Below are 17,023 nucleotides of genomic sequence, written 5' to 3'. Positions count from 1 at the left end.
TCCCAACACTTTGGGAGGCCGAGGCGGGCGGATCACCTGAGGTCAGGAGTTCAAGACCAGCCTGGCCAACAAGGTGAAATCCCATCTCTACTAAAAATACAAAAACATTCGCCGGGCATGGTGGTGGGAGCTTGTAATCCCAGCTACTTGGGAGGCTGAGGCACGAGAATCGCTTGAACCTGGGAAGCAGAGGTTGCAGTGAGCCGAGACCGCACCATTGCACTCCAGCCTGTGCAACAAGAACAAAACTGTCTTAAAAAAAAAAAAGTATCAGTTGCTGCACTGTGTAGCATCCTGATCACTGTGGCTTCGTCTACAATCTTTTAAGAAGCCTGTGGAAATTCAAGTGCCACATGAGCTTTGCAGCTGTAAGGTTTCTTGTTACAGAAGAGCAATTGGAGTTGCGCTAGAATTCAGTTGCCGAAAACTGCACTAGCAAAGTTGCAAGGCAAAGACAAGCCCAAAGAAATCAGAACAGAAAATGATCTCAGGAGCAATGTTGTGAAGATGGAAAGATGACGGGCCAGTGCTCTGACGTGGAAAATGAGAATGTAGCTAGATATTAGCTTGGCTGATATTTTTGAAAACCAGTTAATGGGTGCAGGAAATCAACATGGCACATGGATACATATGTAACAAACCTGCACATTGTGCACATGTGCCCTAAAACCTAAAGTATAATAAAAAAAAAAAAAAAAAAAAAAACCAGAGCATGAGTAGTCTCAATATTGATAGTCTGGGTTTGAGTAACTCTTAAACTCACTTGATGCCAAAGCTCTCAGGAGAATCCAGTTGTGCCTTGTGGTGAGGTAAGGCTGTACCTTGGCACTGTCTGTGCACACTGACCTGCATTAAAAACAATGGGGACAGTGAGCAGGGCCGAGGTGGAGACTGAGAGGAACCAGGTCGTGGATGCCAAAGGGGGAGAAATTGGCCGGGTTTTTATCCCAGAAGCTAAACTGAAAACTCAAGTCCCTTGATCCTCATTGTTCTGGGTCCACAGTCTGTGCAGATGGAATGTTGATTGGGTGATCACCGCCAGCAAAAAGCACAGACTGTTTTTTCTACTCTCATAACACTTTTTTTTTTTTTTTTTTTTTTTTTTTTGAGACGGAGTCTCGCTTTGTCACCCAGGCTGGAGTGCAGTGGCGCAATCTCGGCTCACTGCAAGCTCCGCCTCCCGGGTTCACGCCATTCTCCTGCCTCAGCCTCTCCGAGTAGCTGGGACTACAGGTGCCCGCCAACAGGCCCAGCTAATTTTTTGTATTTTCAGTAGAGACGGGGGTCTCACCTTGTTAGCCAGGATGGTGTCGATCTCCTGACCTCGGGATCCGCCCGCCTCGGCCTCCCAAAGTGCTGGGATTACAGGCATGAGCCACTGCGTCTGGCCTCACATAGCACTTTCTAATACTCTACGGCATTTACTCTAAACACTTTTACAGCAATGCTCTACATACTTTCTTTACACCTTGCAGTAGAGCCATTGATGTGCCTATCATATCTGGATTGTAAACGTCTTGAGGTCAGGGACCATGTTGGATTCATCTTCATATTCCTCACAACATCTTCCACACATGGCACCACAAGTAATATTGAAGAAGAGAGGGGGGTCAGGCCGCACAAAGGATGGTAAGATCTTCCTAACTGAAATCCTCTGGCTTCCTAGGATTTCAGAGGCAGAAAACAGTAACTGTCCACTGCTGACACAGATGATCACCATGCTAGTTTGTTGTCTTCTCTTAGCAAATCAGTGTGTGTTTCATATGCCTCCTCAGTTGTTTCTCCCACTTCTTCAGCAGCTTAGAAGTTTTGTTTTGCTGGGGAGCTGTTTTTAACTTTTAGATATAAGGTGAAAATGCTTATTAGTTTCCTCAGGTGTTACATGAATTAAGATGACTTCCACATCAGTTATAAATAAGAAAGTACCAAACTAAATCAGGACTGCTGTGTCACTTGGCACTACTTCGCACCCTTCTTGGCAGCCTCGATGGGGGATGAGAGCTGAGTTGGCAAAGGGGGGAGCGATTTATCCTCCCACACTTAGAAGTAGGATGGAAAGCAGAAAGGTTCTACTTTTATATTACTTATTCTTTTCAAATTTTCATATTAACATCCCCTATCCGGTTTCCCTAGCTTATTTTTCTGTAGTGCGCATCAACGACACTATGTGTGATTTATTTATTTTGTCATCTCTTACCCACATTAAGCTCTTTGAGAAGAGAGATTTTTGCTTTGTTTTGTTTTGTCAGTGATGTATCCCGTGTCTAAAACAGTGGCTGGCATTACGATACGTGCATATTGTAGGTATTGAATGAATCTTTATTGGTTCTTAACCACCACAAAGTGCACTTAAGAGCATGGGGCATGAGCAATGGCATTTCTAAGAATTGACAGGTTTAACACACTGCAGCCTTATCTCTGATTCTTCTTTGTGAAAATGAGAACAGGGAAACAGCACCCATTGCAAAATCTAAATCGATGATGAATAAACACGTAGCTTGCATGTATATTTGATGATGGTTTTATTTTCAAAACTGTAATTAAATGAGATAAAAATATATGGTTGAAGTTGCCGAAGCGACTTAAATTCAACATAAATAACAGCTGTTCCTCATCTGGGAATTTCATTTATATACAGAACTTTTTTTTTGCCCTTAAAAATTTTTAACTGGTATACAGCTAATTCAGCATCCAGTATCCCAAGATACAATTTATACTCAAAGAAGATGGAAAAGAGAAGAGAAACAGCCCTCGTTGAGCCAGTGATTAAACAAACCTGTTACTCCCAATACCTTTGATTTCCCTAAAATAGCTATGATGCAAAGTATGTCCAGTTTCTTAGGAGCAATGAATCTAAGCATGACTGGAATTTTTTAATGAGTCATCAATCCCTACTTTATTAGTTCAAAATCCTGAAACTGAGTACATAGTGAAGAGTCTTCTATTAGCTTTGAAAGCAAAATTTTTCTGCAGAGCATGGATGCCAGGAAGCACTGATAACATCTGCCTTTCCTTTTAAAGTAAGGATCAGTGCAGTTTCCTCCCAAGCTTCTTGGAGGAAAAAAATACCTACTCTTTGGATAGAATTAAGAGAAGGTATAATTGCTTGAAGATCGATCTAGTTTCATTTACTAGTAGGAAGTGAGAAACTGCCTCTCTTTCCTGAGAGATTGTATCCACTGCCACTAAGTGCTAGGCAAATTTGGTAGTAAGCTCACTGCCTAGGTTTGTGTTCCTGAAAGGTTAATAAAAGAAAAAGAAATTGAATGAAAAAGTTTGAGATGAAGAGATTTCTTTCACTTTGAAGCAGGGTTTTTCATGACCAATTGTATGGCTCGTAGATTTGTAGTCTCTGGGGTTTGATCATGATCTGTGGTCCTTATGTCTCCATTTAGTAATATGTTTCTAAGGCTTTTCTGTAGATTACTGACTTTATCATGGCCTCTTGATGCATAACTTTTCAGCATTTTCTTCAGAGAATATTCATTCTGGTGTTACTTGAATGTATCTGATTTGCCTTCTAAGGTGCCTATTTATTAAGAAGATTGGTACAATGAATTACAACCTGCTAATTTTAATTTTCACTGGGGAGAAAAAAAGGCTATAAAGTAAAATTCAAAATGAAGAATCATATTTCTTTCTGTCAAAGCTATAATGATCATAAGTCTATCAGTTATAAAATTATCACACTAGATGAAGAAAAGATAATTGTATGATATATCACTGACTGGCTGATAACAGCCCTAATCACAAATAATAGGCCCATGCAATTTACAAGGATTCGTTTCATGTTTTCATCATCTCTGGCATTCCCTGGGGCAGGGGTGAGTGGGCGAGTGGGTGGGAGGGTATTTATTTTGCAAAGCAATAACTCCATTTGATATGTTGATTACATTCCAATTTTAATTTATCTCTTAGCTTTCCTTTTAAGGATGGGGGATGCAGGAGAGTAGGTGGCTCCATGCCCTTGATTGGACACCTTTTCTTGAAGTTATTCTCCAAAGCATCCCTGGCTATTGAGCATACAAAGGTCCTTTGTAGCCAAGATGCTGGAAAGCAGTGTGTCATGAGGACAAATACAAGAAAGTTCACCCTAGTCCAACAGGTCTCACCAACCACCACAGCCTGTGAAACAGGAAGAGTAGTGCTCAACAAATACTAATTAAGTATCTACTATGTGTCAGACACTGTTTTGGGCATTGGCTATAGCCTCATAAAAACTGGCAAGATTCCTGCCCTGCAGTGAACTTTTATTTGGGGAGGGAATGGAGACAGTAAAAAAGAAAGTACACAAATGAGAACCGTAGTTGCAGATGGCGGCAGTGGTGATTGCTGGGAAGGATGTATTAAAGAGGGGATGTGACAGAAAGTAACTGGGTGTGACAGAGAGTAAAGTCACGGTTGACTTTACTTAAGCCCTCAGGTAATGCTGCTCTGAAGAAGGGGCATTTGAGTTGGTTCCTAAAGACTAAACATGATAAGCCAAAGAATGGGGAAAGAGCACTCGAAACAAGGGGAACAGCAAGGACAAGGGCTCTGAGACTGGGTTAGCTGCAAGGTGTTTGAAGAACAGAAAGCAAAATGTGGCCATTATGGTATAAATAAGTAAGGAGGGAAGTGGCAGGGAACAAAGCTGGGGATGTAGGCAGAGGCTGGATCCTGAAGGGCCTTTGCAGAGCACAGTGAAGGGTCCGTATTTTATTCTGAAATTTACCAGTCCAAATGCCTTTCTGAAACCTTTGTTTCTCTTTGTGTTGTGTAAGTACAAAACCAAAGATAAAGAATGCGGCTGCCTAACCATTAACACTCCTGAGTCAGGATGATATGGGAAAAGAGATGAGCTCCCGTAGAGAAAAATGCTGGTAATAATAGCTTGCGTGTTAGGGCACCTGTCTCCAAAGGAGAACAACTTATTAACGATGCCATATCTCACTAATTGCAGTAACCTCATGAGTTAGATAGGTGTACCTTTTTGTGGAACACGCAGGGAAACTCAGACATTTTAAATTAAGTTGTTCTTTGGCCTCTTAAATAGCACAAAGGTCTAGATAAAATAGAGTATGTCAAAGAAATGAGGAAAAGGAAAGAACTAAAATGAGAAATAAAAATAGCTATCAAGAACGCTGTAAGCTCCCAGAGAAAAGGGCAGCCAAGCAACATTTATTTTCTGTAAAGTCAAGAGAATAATAGTTGAGGGGTGAAAAAGTGTGAGAGTCTCAAACAGACCATCAAAAAGTATGGTTTCATCCCTGTTATTTAATTTGATATAGAATAGATGTTTTATATAGGGACTTCTGGATCGGGAAAATCCAGATTCTAATCTAAGCTCTTGGATGTTTATTTTTCTTTCTATTAAATGAGAATAGTAATAGAACCCACCTCAAAGAGTTGTGGTGAAGACTGAATGAATAAATACATCGAATTTGAGAAATCGTGTTATTTAGCTAAGCTAGATGGAACTGGCCTTGGCATTCTTCCAAGTGGATAATATTTATAAAGTGGTTAAATTGCCAAAGTTAAGAAGCCTTCTTAACATGTAATATTGATTATGCTATTTTTAATTCTTGCCTAGGTTTTGTTCCTGGAAACAAAGAGTGATGTGTGATCTAGTAATGTGGTGCAAGAAGAGAAGGAGGAGAATAACTTCCCATTTTGCTAAATAGAGGATTGCTGACCCTAGGCAAATTTGTGTTTGGCAGTCTCCACACACCACTTTCCTCATCCAGTTTTTTAAGTCATTATCCTTCTTGAACTTTCTCAGCGCTATTTTGCCTTCTCCAATATTTCATAGATTAAATTTTCCTTTGATTCTTCTTTGGTTATTCAAAACTCACATTTGAAGGCTCCATACTGCTCTTACTTGCTTGTTAAGTGAAAGCAACCTGATTGAATTAATTCACTCTTCACTGAACGTGATTAATAGCAAGGTCATACTTTTGAAGGTGTTTATGGTTTAAAATGATATTTTTGTAATTCCAAAGTAATATCTAAATTATAAGGTTTTATTTGGTATGGCCGAACAGGGTGAGAAAAAACTCAGGCAGTTGGAGAGAGAACACTGTGAGGGCTGGAATCAGCACCTGGGACAGCTCTGAATAAGCTTTCCCTTTTACTCTGAAATAAGTGTATTAAGGATTTCCATAGCTGCAGAATTAGAGGATCTGAAAAAAAAAAAAAAAGAAATCAAAAAAAGGTCAGAAGTCATTTCTGTGAATGAGTCATTTGTATCTCAAGTGTACATTGACTTAGGAATGTTAGACCTAGCAAGATTTTGGTCCCGGCCAGGTGCGGTGGCTCACACCTGTAATCGCAGCACTTTGGAAGGCCGAGGCAGGCGGATCACTTGAAGTCAGGAGTTCGAGACCAGCCTGGCCAATGTGGGAAACCTGCCTCTACTAAAAATACAAAAATTAGCCGGGCATGGTGGCAGGTGCCTGTAATCTCAGCTACACTGGAGGCTGAGGCAGGAGAATCACTTAAACCCAGGAGGCAGAGGTTACAGTGAGCTGAGATCATGCCACTGCGCTCCAGCCTGGGCAATAGAGCAAGACTCAGTGTCAAAAAAAAAATTTTGGTCCCTTACTTTATTTTTATTTTATTATTTATTTATTTGAGGCAGAGTCTCGCTCTGTCGGCCAGGCTGGAGTGCAGCGGCCTGATCTCGGCTCACTGCAAGCTCCGCCTACCGGGTTGACGCCATTCTCCTGCCTCAGCCTCCCGAGTAGCTGGGACTACAGGCGTGCCCGACCTCCTGGTCCCTTACTTTAGACTGCCAACAAACTGGGGTGATTAATGTCAGGTTTTGGTTTCTGTTTTTACACGGAGTCTTGCTCTGTCTCCCAGGCTGGAGTGCAGTGGTGCAATCTCGGCTCACTGCAACCTCCGCCTCCCAGGTTCAAGCAATTCTCCTGCCTCAGCCTCCGGAGCAGCTGGGACTACAGGCACATGTCACCACACCCAGCTAATTTTTGTATTTTGAGTAGAGACAGGGTTTCCCCATGTTGGCCAGGCTGGTCTCGAACTCCTGACCTCAAGCAATCTGCCTGCCTCGGCCTCCCAAAGTGCTGCGATTACAGGCATGAGCCACTGTGCCCAGCCAGAAATCACATATTTTTACATCCTTTAAAAAAGGTAGTGGGCCATTATCCTCAGCAAATTGACAGAAAACCAAATACCACATGTCTTCACTTACAAGTGGGAGCTAAGATGAGAACACATGGACACATAAAGGGGAACAACACACACTGAGGCCTATTAGAGAGTGGAGGGCGGGAGGAGGGAGAAGATCAGGAAAAATAACTAATGGGTACTAGGCTTAATACCTGGGTGATGAAATAATCTGTACAAGAAACCCCCATGACACAAGTTTACCTGTAACAAACCTGCACGTGTACCCCTAAACTTAAAAGTTTTAAAAAGGTAGACAAATATCAATTTTACTGTTTTATAGAAACAATATTTTTAAGTAACACAAGCTTTCTCAGACCAGAAGATTATAGGAAGAATTTATCATGAAGAATTATGTGAATCCAGGGTATACGTGCATATACCTTAAATGTAAATGTTATAAAGAATACGGTTCATGCAATGTGAAGGATAAGACATCTGATTCACTTCAGCATCAATCTTGACTTGAAAACATAATTAGAACTAGCAGAAGAGGATATATTTTAAGTCTTATCAGGTTTGTTTTGTTGTTGTTCTTGTTGTTGTTTTGCCACAGTAGGGTTGAACTTGGCCACTCTAATGTTACTTTATCTGGTGGAAGTTTCTTCCAGTGAGTCACTTTCTGTAAACTTTCCTTTGGATCCTCAAAAATCATACTGATAGTGCTAACATTTATCGACTACTGACTTTGGACCAGGCAGCATCTTAAGTGCTTTACATGCATGATCTTAATCTTCAGAAAGTCCTATGAGATAGGAATTATTGTCCTGACATTAGAAGTGAGAATTGAAGTTCAAGGAGTTTAACTAACTCACCTACATCATATAGGTAGAAAGTAAGAGTGGTAAGTTTGTACTCAGGTCCTTCTGACTCCAAAACCAGGGTGTTAAACCATCAGGCAGTTCTTCCTCTTGCTATATACTCTCTGACAGGGAAGTCCAGTCTTCCTTCTTCCTAAATGGAAAGAATGTCAAAGATACGGCTTTGAAACTCAGGTTTTGTAAATTTTGATTTATTTTCACAAGTCTCTTCAATCCAGGAAACCATAAAGTGTGCATCCACACACACACACACAGGGAGCAAATGGCAGAGAGTCAAGACATGACTTTAAATTTGCTGCATGATAGTGACTTTTTAAAGTTACTCTCCAAAAATACGTCTTTTCTTTTTATAAATGGTGCAATCATCATTATGGAGATCATATTCATAACAAATGTATCACTTGACCATTTTTCCAAGTTGATTTTGATCTCCTTACTGATTGCTTCTTTCAAAAGGAAGCAATAACAAAGGAAACTGGTGCTGACAATTTCATGTTCTAAGGCCATCCTGGGAGAATTAATAGAATCCAGGTCTACCCAAGTCAGGAAAAAAGTGAATTGGTACTTTTTTACTTGCATTAAATAATACATGTATTTAATATATAATTTAATTTTTCCTTTTTTTCTTTTCTCCCTTCTCTCTGTGGATTCTTAACAAACTATGATGTGTGATATTATCTCATTAACCTTTCCTGGCCATTTTAAAACTAAACTTTTTATACTTTCCTCTGAGTCATCCCACCCTGTGAATAGCTTCAGCTCTTCCTGTCCATATGTGTAAATGGCTAGTCCATTAAATATGACCTAAATAAATTACTCTTTCTTATTTACTGTTATTACTTCTCAAAAAAGATCTTGGACCCTCTTGATTTTATATCCTCTAGAGTATAATCAGGTATTTATGGTAAGATACTTCTTCCCCAGCTCTAAATATTTAAAAATTTCCCAGACAAAAAATATGTGGACGTTTTCCCCTTACTCTCAGATTTACCCCATGGCCTGAATTCCAAATATTTTCCTATATTAAGACTTTTTATTATTGACAGCATATTGCAGCTTTAAGGCCTTTGTACACGTCCACTCCTCCAGGAGTGTAACTGCTAAATCACTTGCTCTCTGGTCTCAATAAGATAACACATTCCAAATACTATAGCATATTTTCTAATCTCATTTTAAAATGAAATTCAGATATTACATTCCATAGGAGAATAAAGGACAGCTGTTTTCACAAATATGATATGAAAACACATCTGCCACACAATTGTACAATCCTTAGCACATGACTGTTGGAAACAGTTATGTAAAATGCTGACAAATGAAATCAACACCAAAAAGTAGAGGTATTTATTTTTTAAAAATCTACACATCACATGTCAATGAACCACATATAAAGCTTGAAAGACAGGCTATTATGAGAAACAATGGTGCATGGATGTTAATTCCTTGTTTTACATATACATTATTTATTCAATCATATCTTTAGTGACCAGTTGCTCAAGGGAATACAACCCAAGTGTAATAATTGTTTAGCTACCTTCCTAACAAGGCAACAATCTTGCTTCTTAATAGAGTTGTTTCTGTTTATTTTCTCCTTGTTCAACTTCACACTTTGCACCTAACATTTAAAATCTCCATGTTGAGTGCACATCCACAAAGAAAAGCAGAGGAATAGAAGATTTGAAACCAAAGTACTTATACGAACCCATCACACTGTGTGTTGAAATGTGGATTTCTTTCCATATTCACTGAGTGTAAATTTTATTTAAATGAACGTTTTTGTGTCTCTGGCATGGCAAGTAACTGATTTGAAAGCTCTTTTTCACTGACTTTACGAAATCAGTGAAGATGCCATAGATTATGGTGCTTCAGAGCGGTAACTCTGGAGAGACACAAAACATGAGTTTGTATCTTCTGGCCACTTCCTAGGCACGTGAAGAAGGTGCTGCACCTCCGTGAGCTTCATCTGTGTCACCTATAAATTGGGAGTTTAAAGTATAATGGAATTCAATGAGATCAAATAAGAAAAGTACTTGGCCACATGGTATGACTGCAATATAGTCTGCAAGTCAGTTCTATTGTTGCTATTAGTGTGATGGTCACAGTGATAGAGCATTATACATAATGTATTCTGTCTCATAATGTCTGCAGCTACTGATCATTACCCAAGTACCAAGGCTTTGGAGATAAAATGGCTGTGGATCCTCATCTCTCACCTTATACAAAAAGCAACTGAAAACGGATTAAGGACTTAAACCTAAGACCTGAAACTATAAAAATTCTAGTAGATGACATTGGAAAACCCTTCTAGACATTGGCTTAGGCAAGGATTTCATGACCAAGAGAACCCAAAAGCAAATGCAATAAAAACAAAGATAAATAGCTGGGACCTAATTAAAGAGCTTTTGCATGGCAAAAGGAACAGTCAGCAGAGTAAACAGACAACCCACAGAGTGGAAGAAAATCTTCGCAATCTATACATCTGCAAAGGACTAATATCCAGACTCTACAACGAACTCAAATCAATAAGAAAAAATCAAACAGTCCCATCAAAAAGTTGACTAAGGACATGAATAGACAGTTCTCAAAAGAGGATATACAAATAGCCAAAAAACATATGAAAAATGCTCAACATCACTAATGATCAGGGAAATGCATATCAAAACCACAATGTGATACCACTTTACACCTGCAAGAATGGCCATAATCAAAAAACAGTAGGTGTTGGTGTAGATGCAGTAAACAGGGAACACTTCTACACTGCTGGTGGGAATGCAAACTAGTAGAGCCACTATGGAAAACAGTGTGGATATTCTTTAAAGAACTAAAAGTAGAACTACCATTTGATCCAGCTATCTCACTACTATCTACCCAGAGGAAAAGAAGTCATTAAGCAAAAAAGATACTTGCACATGCATGTTTATAGTGGCACAATTCACAATAGCAAAATCGTGGAACCAACCCAAATGCCCATCAATCAATAAGTGACTAAAGAAGCTATGGCATCTATATATGATGGAATACTATGTAGCCATAAAAAGGATGAATAAACAGCATTTGCAGTGACCTGGATGAGATTGGAGACTATTATTCTAAGTAACTCAGGAATGGAAAACCAAACATCGTATGTTCTCACTGATATGTGGGAGCTAAGCTATGGGGATGCAAAGGCATAAAAATGATACGATGAGGCTGGATGTGGTCGCCCACACCTCTAATCCCAGCACTTTGGGACACCAAGGCGGGCAGATCACGAGGTCAGGAGATCGAGACCATCCTGGCTAACATGGTGAAACCCCGTCTCTACTAAAAATACAAAAAATTAGCCAGGCGTGGTGGTGGGCGCTTGTAGTCCCAGCTACTTGGGAGGCTGAGGCAGGAGAATGGCGTGAACCCGGGAGGCAGAGCTTGCAGTGAGCCAAGATCGTGCCACTGCACTCCAGCCTGGATGACAGTGAGACTCCATCTCAAAAAAAATGAATAAATAAAATAAATAAAAAAAGAATGATACAATGGACTTTGGGGACTTGGGGGGAAGAGTGGGGGGGCAAGGGATAAAAGACTACAAATATAGTGCAGTGTATACTGCTTGGGTGATGGGTGCACCAAAATCTCACAAATCACCACTAAAGAACTTACTCATGGCTGGGCACGGTGGTTCATGCTTGTAATCCCAGCACTTTGGGAGGCTGAGGTGGGTGGATCATGAAGTCAAGAGATCGAGACTATCCTGGCCAACACTGTGAAACGCTGTCTCTACTAAAAATGCAAAAATTAGCTGGGTGTGGTGGTGCACACCTGTAGTCCCAGCTACTCAGGAGGCTGAGGCAGGAGAATCACTTGAACCTGGGAGTTGGAGCTTGCAGTGAGCCGTGATCACGCCACTACACTCCAGCCTGGCAACAGAGTGAGACTCCGTCTCCAAAAAAATAAAATAAAATAAAAAATTTAAAAAAAATTACTCATGTAACCAAATACCACCTGTATCCCAATAACTGATGGAAAAAATGTTAATAAATAAATAAAAATATATGTGGAAATATTGCTGGTAAAGGCTTAATCATGAGTGTACAAACTTTAACATAATACCCATTTACACACATAGCTCTTGACTTAGAAAAGTATCATGTTGTTAAGCGTTAGGATCTGGATAGATATTCATACCTGAAAAGAACAATTTGAGGCATGTAATCTTTTCCTAAACATGTGCATAAATATCATGTCCTTTGATTCACATCTACAGCTCACTCTAGTGTGCATTTGCTATTAGAAACCTTTCTTTAGTTGGAATGTTTGGGATATGCTCTGGCACTGAATCACAGCATTGGCAATGGACACAAGAAACATACTGACTACATACTTGAAACAAAGAACATTAATTCTCATCATATTTATGAGAAAATTAAGACCTGCCCATGGTACGTAGACCTGCCCATGGTCAACACAGCTAATAAGTGGCAGAGATGGTTTTCAAACTCAGATCTACCCAAATACAGTCTTTCCATTTGCTGTATGGGTAGGGTTTATCATCTGGAATCTATTTCAGTTAATGACTAATAAATGTTTCTGATTATTTTCTCAAATACCAGATTAATAAGATACACTTCAAATGCCTAAAACTTGTAGAAGTGAATGAATTCATAAACTAAGAAGGAAAAAACATGAATACAGTTTTTTAAAGCTCAAGAAGGATAGTTAAAAATCTTTGTCCATATTTCTCATTTTCTTTCTCATTTCTTAATACTATTTCTCTAATCAGAAACCATGACTGGTTTTGCCTAGATGATACCTGATCTCTACTATCTATCAGCTCTTAATTTTTCATGCAACTCTGGAAATTGAATGGGCTATCTGTGCAAAAATGTAGATGACTTACTCTAAGAACCTATATGCAGAAGTGACAATTCAGACTGATTCAGTGTTACTTTTAGGGATAATGGTTTAAAATATTAACTCCATAACACAGTTTTTAAAATCCTGGTTTAATTCCTTTTGAAGGAATCTCAGACCGTTTCCATAAAGACAAGAAAAATACCATGTTCTACCCTCACCTGGTGTCCATTGAATAAAAAGATTATTACATCAGAAATGTAATTCAAATCATAGCACTGATTTGTTTTGTGCTGAGTATGTGTGTGTCCTTCATGTTCACTTTTCACAGCCCAAACCTGGCAGTCTTTGGGTTGCTATGATTAGGTGTTATGTGTCAGACCTGCCTGCCTAAGCCCCAACAGGACGGAAGCTGTGTTCTCACAATGCTTGCCTTCTGAGTTGGCAATCAGATGGTACTTAATGGAATTTTTATGAATACACAAGTGATGAAGACAATAATATACAAACTTAAAATGTCCCTAATTCCAGAAGAATCTGGTAATTAAGACACATCTATGTGTAACTTTCTAAATATCCTTAGCACTCCTTGAAACTAAGCCTGAGTGTGGAATCATTCCAATTTGTAACTGCAGCCTTCCCAATTGTTGTAAAATACTTACCAAAATGGCCAGCATGGAGGAAATCATCAAGAAATGTTACTCTGCTCTAGTGTGCACAGCCAGATGGTTTGCAACCCTGCAAAACATACTTGTATTGGAAGTCCCCAAATCCAATAAAAGATTATTAAATCAAATGTAATAGACAACAAAAAAATGAAATGGCACTTAACACACTCCTTACTGAGAGGATTTACATTTGGGAGGGTGGAAGAAAAAAATGTTTCTTGAACAATAATTTGTCTCACTTTATTAGACATATTTCTTATATTAACTCATTTGTATTTGTAACTGCCTATTTACTTATACTGTGATCTTTGGGTTTATAAATGTCTTATCTCTCTAACCAGATGACCTTTTTGAGGTAATAAAACATTTTTCTAAAAAGAACCACAAACAGTACCTTCTAAATATTTTAAAGTACACCACAAGAACTTTAAAACAATTGTGTCTGTATATATGTCTGTTTATACATTTTATATAGAGTTGTGTTTGTATATAAAGAGAGACAGTCATACTCTGAGTATATATGGAGAGACAAGTATAATTATATATAATAGAATGATTTGTGAAGTGAACAGAGTTGTATCAGAAAACAAGAGTTTGCATCCTGATAATGATATTTAAATACAGAGAGGTCTTGGGCAGGTCACTTAACATCTTTAAACCTCAGTTTCTTCGCCTAAACCTCCACTATCCAATATAATGTCCTGGCATGATGGAAGTCTTCTATATCTGTGCTGGCCAATGTGATAATCACTAAGTGCATTGTGGCTATTGAGCACTTGAAATGTGACTAGTGTCTGAGGAACTGAATTATAAATTGTATTTCATTTTAATTATTTTAAATCTAAATAGGCACATGTGGTAAGTAGATATTTTAGTGGACAGTATAACCATAAAATCAAGGAGGATGGGACAATATCATATGAAAAGAAGCTCTCCTGCATTCCCCTGGTATGGGTGCTACCAACGCAGTTTTGAGCAGAATGATTCTCTTTTGAAATAGTGGTACTCTACCTTGATATCTTAGGACTTTAAAGTCTAAATGCTTTTTCCCATATTTCTCCCAACAGATCTTGACAACTTTAAAACAAGAACAAGAAGCACTGTGTCTGTCCGTCGAGGTCAAGGAATGGTGCTACTGTGTGGCCCACCACCCCATTCTGGAGGTACATATAAATGCACTGACATACGCACGCTTCACTCCCTGTTATTTTTCTTCCTCAATGTTCTCCCTCCTGACACCGGCTGAGTGCACAGTGTCATTTATAGAGATTCCCAAAGCCCCTCCATGTAGAGGAAAAATCATTGTGAATGCCTCCCGTCATTAGGATAGGAAAATACCAGATTGTGCAAATTTTCCACCCCACTGCAGTCTACTTGGCACAAGAAGAAAGACACCTGAGTCAATCAAAATCAGAAATGTTGTTGCTTGGTAAAGCAGTGTAATTAAAACAACTCATACTTCTTACAACTTGATTGGGTTAAAAAAGATGGCCCTGCTTCATTTCATCTCCTGGTTGGTCTGGGAACTGTGAACTGTTTCTACTCGCAATACTTCTGACACCAAATGTATGGGTTTTTTCCACACTAACAACCAAGTCTCCAATCTTCTGGACACCAACTGGCTGTCCAAACATTCAATTCCATTTTGACAGTAACTACCCCATTAACTACTCTGGGATGGTTAGTGTCAGAACTCATAGGATAAAGGCTCAGTCCCACAAGGCTGCCTGCACTTCAGATGCCACTTTCAAGTCCTTGACCTCCTACACTTCTGGCTAACTGGCTATAAAGTGGGACTCCCGTAACTCCCTCGTTGGCTCCTGTAATTTGCTAGAATGTCTCCCAGAACTCAGGGAAAACAGTTTACTTACCATACCAGTTTATTATAAAAGATATTATAAAGGATACGTATGAACAGCCAGATAAACATAGAGAGAGAGTGAGGTCTGAAGGGTTCTGAATGCAGGAGTTTCTATACTTGTGGATCCTCCCTACATGTGGATTCATTCATTAACCCTGAAGCTCTCCAAACGCTGTCATTGAGGGTTTTTACGCAGGTTCCGTTATGTAGGCATGATTGATCAAATCTATGGCCATTGTAATTGAACTCAATTTCCAGCCCTTCTCCCATCCCCAGGAGTGGGGAATGGGGAGGCTGAAAGTTCCAACCCTTTAATTATTTGGTTGGTTCCTCTGACAACCAATCAAAGGGCCTCACTGAGAGTCACCTAATTAGCATAAACTCAAGTATGGTTGAAAAGGGCCTATTTATGAATAACAAAAGACATTCTTCTCAGCAGTATCACTCAGGAAATTACAAGGGTTGTGGGACACAGACCAAATATATATATTTCTTATTAATCACAGTATCACAGGATCAGACCAAGAACAAAAGTTCCTTGACCATAGAATCTAAGATCACTTTGTGGAGGCTCATAACAACTAGATCAGTTAGGAATGCATTTGACTGCAAATAATTGAAAACCCAGCTCATAATGTTCTTTTATGTTCTTTTTTCTCACATGCAACATTTTCTCTTTCTTTTTTTTTTTTTTTTTTTTGAGATAGAGTCTCGCTTTGTCACCCAATCTGGAGTGTGGTGATGCAATCTCGGCTCACTGCAACCTCTGCCTCCCAGGTTCAATCGTTTCTCATGCCTCAGCCTTCCAAGTAGCTGGGATTATAGGCACCCACCACCATGTCAATTTTTATATTTTTAGTAGAGATAGGATTTCACCATGTTCACCAGACTGGTCTCAAACTCCTGACCTCAAGTGATCCACCCACCTTGGCCTCCCAAAGTGCTGGGATTACAGGCATGAGCCACTGCACCTGGCTGGCATGCAAGATTTTCAAAGGTATACAATCTAAAGCTAGCACGGCTTCTAGAGGATGTCTTCCAGGACTCATGCCCTTCTCTGATTCTTCTCTGACGTGCTTAGCATGTGGTATGGATGAGGCATGAAGTCTACATTCCAAACCAGATCAAATGGGAAGAAGCAAAGACAAAAGGCAATAATTTGTTTTTGCTTGTTTTTGTCCCTTTCAATTTACCTTTATTATCGAAAGTTTTCTTAGCCTGAGGACTTTGCCCCCATTTCATTGATCACCTCAGTGGCAAAGGAGACTGAAAAATCAAATTATTTTATGCAGACAGATTATGCCCGGGAAAATATCATAATTTTACTAATAAGGGAGAATATGGAGAGATGTGTAGGCAACTTGCAGTGTCGACTAAAAGGAACTACGATGACTAAAAGGCAAATATAACTGCACATAAGGGATTCAGTAGTGTGGAGGTTTAATAAGTAGTAATATTTATTAGGATTCCACTAAGGTCTGTAATGACAAGATTGATAAACTCTACTCTTAGAAATCCGGGCTGAAGTTTAGTTCAATATCTGCTATTCTTGTTATTGCCTTAATTTTCAGTTTGGCTTTCCACATGTTTAAAAGAACAAAGTTTTAGATTTGGAATTTGAAAAACACTATTTTATTTTTGTCCGCTATTCAAAAGTTGTAATGTTTCCTTTCTCATCT

General features: G+C 39.2%; 1 protein-coding gene across 12 annotated transcripts in view; it reads left to right on the top strand.

Annotated features, from left to right (window-relative positions):
* Positions 1–17,023, top strand: part of CNTN4 (contactin 4) — a 985,842-nt gene that overhangs the window by 720,377 nt on the left and 248,442 nt on the right. For all 12 annotated transcript variants that reach the window (XM_055259613.2, XM_055259617.2, XM_055259612.2 and 9 more), the window contains one exon: positions 14,551–14,646. In XM_055259613.2, coding sequence (XP_055115588.1) covers positions 14,551–14,646 — 96 coding nt within the window. The remainder of the gene's footprint in view (positions 1–14,550; positions 14,647–17,023) is intronic.

The sequence above is a fragment of the Symphalangus syndactylus genome, chromosome 21, assembly GCF_028878055.3.
Source record: "Symphalangus syndactylus isolate Jambi chromosome 21, NHGRI_mSymSyn1-v2.1_pri, whole genome shotgun sequence".
Lineage (NCBI taxonomy): Eukaryota > Metazoa > Chordata > Mammalia > Primates > Hylobatidae > Symphalangus > Symphalangus syndactylus.
This window is presented reverse-complemented; position numbering and strand designations above follow the sequence as displayed.